The 11,406-nt window shown below is 39.9% G+C and overlaps 1 protein-coding gene across 1 annotated transcript in view; it reads left to right on the plus strand.

Moving 5' to 3' along the window:
• Positions 1-11,406, plus strand: part of VPS41 (VPS41 HOPS complex subunit) — a 128,032-nt gene that overhangs the window by 57,592 nt on the left and 59,034 nt on the right. The window contains exon 7 of the mRNA XM_015570467.1: positions 835-900. Within this exon, the coding sequence (XP_015425953.1) occupies positions 835-900 (66 nt within the window). The remainder of the gene's footprint in view (positions 1-834; positions 901-11,406) is intronic.

The raw sequence follows: 11,406 nt of genomic DNA on the forward strand, positions 1-11,406 counted from the left end.
GTATTTAATTGAAGATGCATGAAAGTATAATTGTGTGGATTTTTCTAATGCTTGGAAATTTTTTGTACTAAGTTAGAAACCCCCCTGAAATGTATTGGTGATTTTGTGGATTTGGGGATAAGAAGGCGCCAGGTAGAGTATGTGCCGGCTTACAGCCAAGAAGGGAGCCCATAGTCCTGCACTGAGTGGTGCCACAGGCCTTCAGAAGGCCACTGGCAAACGACGTGGGAAGTGATGGGGTGGAGCAGCCTGGGGAGAAACCTGTGTAAGGGGTTAGAAGGAGATTGGCTGAGTGGAAACAGAATGAGAACCAGGGGGACAGGAACTGAGGGTGGGGGTGAAAGGGAAGGTCCCGAACGGTTAGCTCCATGACTCTCTGGTCTTGCGGCTTTTTGGTGTAAGTACACTCGGTGTCTGAGGCTGCGCGGCCCTACCTGTTCCGCTTGGTGCCTTCAGCCATTGGAAGGCATCCTGGGCAAGGAAGGAGCTAGTTGGGTTCTTTCTCTGGGACCCTTCTGTGAATCATATTCAGTTGCAAACATTCTTGACACCTTGATTGACCTACCTTGTACCCTGTAAGGAGGGAGACTCCTCACTCATCCAGAAACTAGAACTAATTCACTCTCAACTTTTAGCTTTGACCTGCTTCATAGAAGAAATATTTTTACAGAAGCACAAAACTCAGACATCCTCAATTGTTGCAGAATATTACCTGAATAGATTACTTCCTGCCAATATATAAGGATGATTTTTAGATCATGCTGCCTCTAATTATAGCGTTTATTCTGTGCCTTAACCATGACTCCTAACCTGGCATCGGTTCTTGTTCCCTAGATCATCGCCGTGCACCCACACTTCGTGAGGTCCAGCTGCAAGCAGTTTGTGACTGGAGGGAAGAAGGTAAATGCTGTGTCTGCCATCACATGCAGTCTTTGAGGGGTTGCTCTTGAATATATCGTCAACATTTTTAATGTTTGTTCATTAGGAGAAATTTTGAGAAATAACAGTGTAATGAAATCATAAGACCATCATGCCTTGGGGAGGTGTGGCTCAGTGTTTCCCACTGGCATTCCCGTGGAGTAGCTTCAGAGCAGGAGAAAAAGAGACAAGTTGTTACTCAAACTACCTTCTAACACTTTGAAATATTGTCTCTCCCACACAAAAAGGGGTAGAGGTGGCATTAAAAAAATAACAAAATCAGTTAAACTAGTTTTTTTTTTCCCTTTGTAGAAAATCTCTTGCAGGCCTTGATAAAGTTTTAGAACAATTATGGCTATTTTTACTGACATGTTCCTCACATATTTTATTATCTTAGCGCTATTTTAAAAAGAGGAGAGTAAAATAATCCTTTTTTGCATTTATATGTTTGTTTATAGGTATAGTAAATTGTAAAACAGTACTTCTGTTTTAGAATGTTAATTTTTTTTTTAATTTTCATTAACCAATGGTATTTTTTAAAACCATCTTTATAACAAAATGCAACTATTGTGCTGGCACTCCGAACATTATTTCATATTCAGTTTAGAACTTGGTGAAAGGAGGTGGTCTGTGGTCTGCAGTGCATAGCTAGGGAATGGCTACTTTGAGGCTCAGACAAAGAATGTTTTCTAATGGTTTATGACAGTTACCTGTCTTTTTTCCTTGTTCTGCTGCTTCACAGAATGATAGTGTTACCAAGCAAGGGCCGGCCTCCTGATGCACGTAGGAACCAAAACTCGGCACCGCTCAAATCTGCCCCCCCAATCTGGGGTGTGGACAGTATTAAGGGTGAGGGAGAGCAGGGTGGCAGGTGGGAGTGCTAGGGAGCACGTCTGGTTTTGGTGTTATATTTAGGAAGTCATTGCCTGATCTAAGGATCATGACTATTTATGCCTGTGTTTTCTTCTAGAAGTTTCATAGTTTTAACTCTTAAATTTAGCCCTAGAATCCACTTCGAGTTAATTTTTTCGTATGGTATAAGGTAAGAGTTCAAAGTCATTCCTTTGCATAGGGCCATTTGTAGAAAACATTGGTTGTTTTGTTTTTGTTTTTTCAACATTGGCTTGGCCCCTTTGTCAAAAATAAGTTAGCCATAAATTTCTGGACTTTCAGTTCTGTTGATCTGTGTATCAGTTCTTGTACCAGTACCTCTTTTAGGTTTAAGAGCCACTAATTTTGCTATAATTACTTAAGGGATGACCAACAAATTAAGTCCTCTTCAGGCATTTTGATTTTGAGTTCTTTCCCTTTAAAAAGCCATGATAATGTCTCCTACTTATGTTAGACTAGAGGCTTAAGAAACATTGTCTGTAAATGTATCCTCTATTAGAGACTTCAACATAAAGTATTGACTGATTTATTTGGATTCATTAAAGTTTATTATGTAAATATGTATTTAGTTAATAAAAAGTAGTGTATATTCAATAAACCACAGTGACCTCTTTGTATACAGTTAAATAACTAGAGATTTCCAAAATGTACAGCAGTTTGGTGAAGCTTGCCGAAATCGCCAAAGAAAGTCCTTCCTTCTCTTCTGTATGTGTATGTACTTTTTAAAGAGCACTCTAACTGTGTAGTATTGCCATTAGTGTGTTTGGTTTGTTTTAAAATAGAAAAAGAGCTTTTAATTAAGAAACGGGTAGTATTGTAAAATGATTCTTTTCATCTTGAAGTGTTAGCAAATTTTTAAGAGGAGAAGTGTTTGTTTGTTTGTTTGTTTTTTTCTTTTTTCAAATTTTATTTTTTATTACAAAGGGTATTACATATGTGTCCATTTTTTTCCCCGCCCTAGACAGTCCCCTAGCCTCCCCTATTCCCCAGTGTCTTATTGTTTGTTTGTTTTTTAAATAACCAATCACAACATTTTAGACCTTAGAAAAATGAGGAAAGCAAAGCTTTACATTGGCCCAGTCACAATACCACTCAATCCAACTTCGTCTAGCGCAGTGATCGGCAAACTCATTAGTCAACAGAGCCAAATATCAACAGTACAACGATTCAACTTTCTTTTGAGAGCCAAATTTTTAAAATTTAAACTATATAGGTAGGTACATTGTTATTAACTTAATTAGGCTACTCCTAAGCTGGCCTTTGCTAAAAACATCCTCAATCTGATTGAAGTACGTTCGCTGAGGTCGACCCCTTCCAACTCTCCCATCCACATTCATCTTGTATACTTGTTTTGTCTATCTCCTTTCGTTCATCCTCTCTGTATGTCCAAACCATCTCAACATACCTTTCTCAATCCTCGACACTACATCTTCTTTCACTCCACAACATTCCCTAAAATTAACTTAATAAACTTTACTTAAAGTACTGTAGGTGCGCCCCTGTACATGGTATTTTGTGGAAGAGCCACACTCAAGGGGCCAAAGGGCTGCATGTGGCTCGCGAGCCGCGGTTTGCTGACCACTGGTCTAGCGCCATGAGCTAAGCAGAACAGTTTGAAGAATCCAACATTTAGCAAATTGTGGTAACCTTGCAATGATTGTATATTGCAGATATCAAGCCCTCTCAGTTTAGAGCAGATGGCAGACAATGGGAGGAAAAGAAAGACAAATATCATGTAACTGAGAGGTTATGACCTTCTGCCTTTAAGAAATAATTTAATCTTCAAAAAAAAAATTAGGGCAAAGACCAGACAGATGAAGGTTTAATGTGGAATAAAGCATTTTTAACCCTTAAGAACACTGATTTTCCCTAGACTGACAGCCAAATGAATCTTGAAATTATATGCCAACTCCTGTTAATAGTGAAAGTGGCATGGAGACTAGAAAAGTGAAACATGAAAAATAGAAATCCCACAGTGAGATATTCAGGATATATTTCATAATGATATTTGAAAGAATGCCTAACTTATTTTAGTTGTTTTGATTTTATTAAAAATTTCTAGTCCTTAAAAACATTATTAAAAGTAATTAGAACATTTCAGAATAACTCTGCAAAAGAACAGTGTAGCAGAAAAAACCTGATACTACAGTTTGACACATTTTTTGATATTTCCTTTAAAGATTCCAGCTTCTTAGGTCTTTAGAGATACTCCATATCCACCAGGGACTAGGAAGAGGATGCTATAGTTCTGTGTGGCATAAACTTTTGTTTTAGGCTTTCAAGGTAACTTCTTAGTAGTTGAATGGCATAGCTAGATTCATGGACTCCCCTGCCTGACACATGAGCATATAAAAAGCTTATTCTAAATTCTGTTTTGTTTCTATGTTGGGGCAGGGGGAGGGGAGGAAAATAAAAAGCACATCTCTCAAAAGGCCATTGGAGAGAGCTTTCCAATGTATAAACCGATGGATTTTTTAAAAAGTATAACCACCTTGTGTAGCAAGAATTCTAATACATGAGCATAGCAATGAGGTTTCTCTTTTAGAAACAAATCTGTCAGGCAGGTCTTGTCTGGATTATCTTTAATTGCACAGATTTTTCTGTTAGCAAATAAACTTTGGCTTCCTATGATCTTTACCTCTGAACTCTGAAATGCATTTCATAATAACTGGTTCTACTATTTGACAAATTATTAAATTGTCTCAGTGCTGTTAGCCGCAGAGTTCATTTTTAGAAACGAGGTAGTCAGCTGTTTGGCATTGTGGTGGGGTAGAATGAGGGGGGTGGCTGCAGGGACAAGTTGCTTTGTAAGCTGGAAATTGTCACTCAGCAGATGAGGAAAGGACCCGTGTGAATGAAATGAGGAAAAGCGTCTCACTGTTCGCAGCTGAAGGCTGGTGGCAAATTTTACCTGAAGGACAAAGGCGGTAGCATCAACTAGCTTCTGTAAGTTTCCAATGGTGATTCGCAGCAGCAAATTGCATTTTGAATCTTTTTTTTTTTTTTGGAAGAGGATTCAATAGAGCAGCTTTTTGTAAGAACACAAATCTTTTTAGGTTTCAGATGGCCCAGTGAACCGCTGTGACCACTAAACACAGGAGTGTAGAGGTGTTTCCATGTGTGTTTGCTGATCTCCTCGTCTGATTGGGACTGGAGGTCTTGGCGTCAAAAGGGATTTGGCATAAGTTATCCCCCTTGGTCTGCTGTCCAGTGGGTCTCCAGGAAGATGCTTCTGCAAGTGGTCAGATGCTTGATCTTAGGCAGTCTTCTACATGCAAACTGTTCTCACACATTACTACACAGGCAACCATCAGTTTTATGTCCTAGTGGTTGCATGTTGAACTGTTGTAAATAAATACCTTAATTTCTACTAGGTATATGCTATAAATCGTCATTCCATTCCTAGAAATTCATTTCATGCTTTGAACATACCAAAATGTATTTAAAAAACCATCAATTATTAGGAGGTAAAACACAAATACAATGGCCACAATCATTTTATGTATGTAAAACCAAGTTGTAAAATAGCTATATTATAAAAGTATATATATTTATGTGCTAAACTGGCTGAAGCTAAAAACAGAAATCTAGTGTTTAAAATAGAAATCATTTTTAGTCTCAAAAATAGGTGTTCATTTCTTTCAAAATTTAGTTTTTTTGTCTCAAGTATTAATTACTTTTCCATGTCAGTATGTAGGACTCCCAAAGTCTTTGAGATGGATCCATGGTAACTTCATTATCCTCAGTGATCCTCCTAGTTTCATGTCCATCAAAAGCCTGTTGAGAATTGAAGCCTTTTTTTTCTTCAATGAGTTCAACTAACTTTTCCTTTTGTAATGTCTCCATATGGATTGCAGCGACCCCCCTGCCACGACCACCCCCACACACACCCCAACTTCTGATGTTAAGCCTCATATCTTCCTAGAGCCATCAAACTGCCTTTGCTGCTGCTGAAAACACTTCGCTTTGCATGTGGAGAGTGCTGTGATTGGGCTTAAGTATTTTGAGTAGCAAATGACTGTGCAAGAATCATTGCCTAGTTCAGAATGCTTGTCCTGTTTCCTGGAGTTTAATACCAGTTGATTGGGAGGTTTTCTCTGTCTTTTTTTTTAAATAAGGCTCTATGAACTACGGTAGACTATATATAGCAAAGGGTCACAATTTCAGCCATTGTAAGTTCGCATCACTAAATACAAACGTAATCACATTCATTTCACTAGTGTCTTTGGTTTCCTTTTTAAAATGTGTTTTTATTGATTTCAGAGAGAAAGGAAGAGGGAGAGAGAGAGAAACATCAATGATGAGAGAGAATAATTGATTGGCTGCCTCCTGCACTCCCCCCACTGGGGGATCGATTCTGCAACCCGGGCATGTGCCCTTGACCGGAGTCAAACCTGAGACCCTTCAGACTGCAGGCCGATGCTCTATCTACCCAGCCAAACCGGTTTCTTGAAGACAGTTTTGTTTCAGGGTCAATGTTGGGTCTGTGAATACATAGTATCTGGATTTCAGGAATGTCAGTGCATTTCCAAAGGCAGATAGGTAGAATGCTATGGTGGAAAGCAGTTAGACAACAAGAAGGAAGGAAAATGAATATACCAGGTTTTTTGAGAAGGAAAAATGTGTGTGTGTGTGTGTGTGTAGTAATTTTGCAGTCTTTTGTCATTATGCATTTGGATTTTTCTCCCCTGTTGTTTGTTTCCTTTTAATTTTCTAATTCAATTTCAACCAGTATTCCCCTTTGGTGTGTAACAGTGAAATTTGGAACAAACGAAATGTCTAACAATAGTGAATTAGCTGTGTCTTGACCTGCAGCCAAAGATCACCAGGCACACACTAATGGGGTGTGAGGAGGAAGGTGTTAGAAAGAAGTTATTATAGGATTTGTGTTGGAACGGGGGGATTTGGGAGGGTTTAAGGAAAAGGGGTTTTGCTCTAGATTGGATACTGTCAAGAAGCAAGAATAATTCTATCATTGGTATTTTAATAAATCTTACCTAGAAGGAGGAAAGGCTAAGTCAAGGCTAAAAACATAATTGGTGAAGAAGCAACAGTCTGTTTTAGCCTGGTTAGGGGGATGTTTTGGCATGCATGTGGCTGGAAGGGCATTTATATTTTGTCTGCATTCAGACATGATTGTGGAGTGGTGGTGTTTTTGTCCTCATCCCTCAGGAGGCCTTGTCTGATGCTGGTGTTCTCGAAATTGTTTATATTCATCCGGTTCACACCGCGCCCTCGCTGGGAGTGCCAGGCCAGTTCCTGGATGTCAGCTCCTCTTTCTCAGTTGGAAAAATTCACATGCCTGGCATTAGCTAGTTGCTTCTATTGAGGTACTTTACAAAAATATATGTGTGGTCTGATTCTATTTTTTTTTTGTAGAAACATTATGTAGCAATATGTATGGAAGACTACAGTAAATTATTAACTGTGAATATTATTAACAATGTCTGGGCAGCATTAAGATTGTTCTTTCTGGTTGTCATTGGCTTTTTTGTATTTGTGGTAGTAAACAAGCATTACTTTTATAAAAATAAAAAACAATAATAAAAGAATATATAAATTAATTGCAACTCTTTGGATTTCCCTCCCTCTCTCTCTATTTTAAACCTCACCCAAGGATATTTTTTCCATTGATGAGAGAGAGAGAGAGAGAGAGAGAGAGAGACATACATCAGTGTGAGAGAGACACGTTGATTGGTTGCCTCCTGCTCTTGTCCAGACGGAGGCCAGGGATCGGACCTGCAACCAAGGTATGTGCCCATGACTGGGACTCAAACACAGGACCCTTTGGCCCACAGGCCAACACTAACCGCTGAGCCCACCAGCTAGGGTGCAAATATTCTTTAATGGTTACATAATATTCTACCCTACAGGTCTATTTAATTTTCTTAACCATTCTCATAGAATTGGACCTTTAGTTTGTATCCAGTATTTGGTTATCAAATCGTGCTGTAAGGAAGCTAGAAATCTTTGAGCATGAACTTTAGTTTATGCTTTTGGATGTTTGTCTAGTGCTGATTCCTACTTTGGGAATTATTGAGTCAAAGATTATGGTTGCTTTTTAGGCTTTTGATACATAGTGCTGAGTAAAATTGCATTTCAGAAGACATACCAATTTTATACTAGCTGTGTGTGAGCAGACCTGTTTCACCACATTCTATTTACCAATTTAATATACAAAGATAGTTCTATTTTGTAACTCTTTTGAATTATTACTCATTTTGTACATTTTTATTTACTAGCCACTTATATATCTTCCAATGTAGTTTGTCTGATTGTATTCTTTGCTTGGGGCAGCTTTTAATATTACCATACAAGCCTGGACAATGAAGACTGTCCATTTGATATTTATTGTTAGTTTGAGCACAAATTATTGCTGCTTACTGAATAGCCTGCAGGCTTTTCTCCAATTTTGGCTAAATCTAGGATAATTATTCTTTCTCCCAGAGAGGCCTAATATAGGAGTCATAATGAGACTTTAGAGTAGACATTGGCGTGTGAGAGAGGGTGGATATATTCTACAGATGCGCGTCTGCCCCCGACCCTCAGTCCTGCCGCTTCCGCACAGGCTACCAAGGGCAGGCCAGTGCACCCGTCTAGGGCAGGTCATTTGACTTGGTTTCTTCTGTAGTGCCCTGACCTTTAGTTTTTCCCCTTTTGCTTTTTTAAAATATGTGACTTTTTTGTTATTTAAGACTTAACAATTTTGTATTTTTTTAAATCCTCACCCAAGGATATTTTCATTGACTTCAAAGGGAGAGGGAGGGAGGGAGCGAGAGAAAGATAGAGATTGCCTCCTGTATGTGCCCATGCGCCCAGACAGGGGATTGAACCCACAACCTAGGTATGTGCCCTGAGCGGGAATCGAACCCACAATCTTTTTGGTGTACAGGAGGCTGCCAGGGCTGCAGTTTTGCATTTTTCTTCATATCCTCACTGTACAAAGATCTCCCTGCAGTCACCTATGATTGAGATTATTTATGTGTAGTTAAAATTAGAGGTATTTGCTCATCGCAGAATATGAATCCAGGTTAACCACCCAGTGGATGACTTCTGTGCGTTCTCTCCTTTGCTACTGAAGGGGTCCCGCGTTGAACCCAGTCCTGGGACATGTAGCCTCAGGTGCAAACTGAAAGACAGACCCAAAATGTTTGAACAATCAAATCTGTTAAGTCTGTAGATTCCATAATGGAAGCTCCCCCCACCCCAACTAAAATTGTTTTAAAATACCCTCATTTATTTCTGAAATCACATTTGCAATTATGAGTTTGCATATGCAGAAATTGCAGATTGCTAGTTTAAATAGGAGTCTACCTCACACGTTGGCTACAGTAGATATGTAGATTTATATCCATCTGTCATCACTAGTTTTGTTGTTGTTGTTGTTGTTAATCCTCACCTGAGACTATTTTTCCTGTTGATTTTTAGAGAGAATGGAAGAGAGAGAGAGAGAGGGAGGGGGGGAAGGAAACGGAACAAAACATCAGTGTGAGAGAGACACATTGATTGGTTGCCTCCTGCATGCATGCTGGCCGGGGCTGGGGATCAAACCTGCAACCCAGATATGAGTGCCTTGAATGGGAATCGAACCCACAATCCTTCAGTGCAGGTCAGCACTAACCAGTGAGCAACACCGGCCAGGGCACAAGTTTTTAATATAAAGGAAACTGCTCATAAGTGGCATTTAACCTTTTTTTTTTTTTTTAATCACATTGAACCCAGAGCTTAGATTTCTTGGTCAGTAAATTAAGTGTTCCTTATGTTGATGTGGAGTATTTTTAAATTTCAAAACATTATTCTATCTACGTGGTTTTCACAGGATCAGTTAATTCTGAGAGGCCTTCCAGAATCTGTGTAGCATCTTGGGTTTGTAATAATTGTTTACTCAAATATTATGTGAAGCAAGAGGCCTATCCAGTGGGCCGGCAATCTCCTGCAGCAGGATTAGCCTATATTAACTGCTTTTAAGCATGTTAATTACCTTAAGGCAGTGGTCCTCAACCTTCTGGCCCTTTAAATACAGTTCCTCATGTTGTGACCCAACCATAACATTATTTTTGTTGCTACTTCATAACTGTCATGTTGCTACTGTTATGAATCGTCATGTAAATATCTGATATGCAGGATGGTCTTAGGCGACCCCTGTGAAAGGGTCATTCGACCGCCAAAGGGGTCGTGACCCACAGGTTGAGAACCGCTGCCTTAAGGGAAAGGAGTTTGAAGGATTATAACTTGTTCAGAAATAACCATTGCATTTAAAGCGATAATATATGTGGGAAGCTCCCTTTTCCTTCCTATGTGCCTTATGTCTTCTCTTGGTGGCGTTTGAAGAAGTTGTGTGTTCTAAAGTTTGTCCTGGGCCGAAGCCAGAGGCAAGACAAAGGCACTAGCTGTTCACTGGGCTCTTCTTCCAGCCGCTCCTGCCTCCATCAAGACTCAAGCCTCCTGCCTGCTGTCAGCAGCAGCTACCATCCCGGTCTTCTCGGTGCTCACCAGTTTCTTCTCACTTGCCTTCTTGGCTTGGGAAATTTCATTCCTCATCTTGGGTGTGTAAATCCTTCTGTGACAAGCCCTCCCCCTCATTATTCCCTTTGTCTGTTTTGCAAGAGAAAAGTCCTATTTGGCATGTTGTCATTTGCTGGGTTTGCTTTTCTTTGTTTCTCTGCTGTATTATCTTGAGCTCCCAAATCTTCTCTGATCGAGCGTTTTGCTTTTTATGGAGTCTTTGTGTTCTCTGAGCCCCTGGTCCTTCCTGCAGGAGTGCACCTGGTATCTGAGACCGGCCCAGCGCCTGACACCTCAGTCCAGTCTTCCCGGCTTTCTTGTCTGCCTGAGAGCGAGCAGGGCTGCAGTGTTTAGGAAGCCTGAAGGAGTCCAGTGATTTATAGACTTGAAAGATCACAAGATGATTAAAAAGGGGCCAGTCATACTGCCTCTCCTCCATCAGGGAAGAGTGGGTGATGGGTAATGACAGGTGTTGCGCGGCCAGAATCGGCAGCTTTATTACAGCCCGGTAGGAATCCCGCCACATGTGAGGGAGACTCTGGGATGTGCATCCTGACCACTCTGTCGGGTGGGAAAGTACCAGATAGATTTATCAGCCCGAAACATAGAAGAATAAAGTATATTGCTGAAGATGTGAGGGCTCCTATTGAAATACAAGTACTGAGAGTGCTGACTGCCAGAATGTGGATTTATGGGAAATAAAGCCCTAAAATACTTTTCTCCAACAACAACAAAAAAATATACCTTTTGGAAACAGTTTTTTCTCTCTCTGTACTTAGCTCCCATTGAGCTTAAATTGCTCTCAGTATTGTGATAATGACAATTCACTATTACAGGATGTGGAAGATGAACCAAATAAATTAACCAGCTGCTTTTAAGGTAGTTCACTCAATGGCTAACCCTCTAAAATGCTTTGTAGAACATTGGTGCTTGGTAGGTCTCGAGGCAGTTTTATGACTAGAAGAAAGAAATGGATTTTATTAAATGTCAGTGAAATATAGGCAGATAGTTTTGTGGTAGTTAAATTAGGGTGGGATGTTTGTAAGAAAAGCAGCTTATCTTTACTTAAATCACTGAAGCAGAACTTTCCCT

Source organism: Myotis davidii, unplaced genomic scaffold (genome assembly GCF_000327345.1).
Source record: "Myotis davidii unplaced genomic scaffold, ASM32734v1 scaffold2027, whole genome shotgun sequence".
Lineage (NCBI taxonomy): Eukaryota > Metazoa > Chordata > Mammalia > Chiroptera > Vespertilionidae > Myotis > Myotis davidii.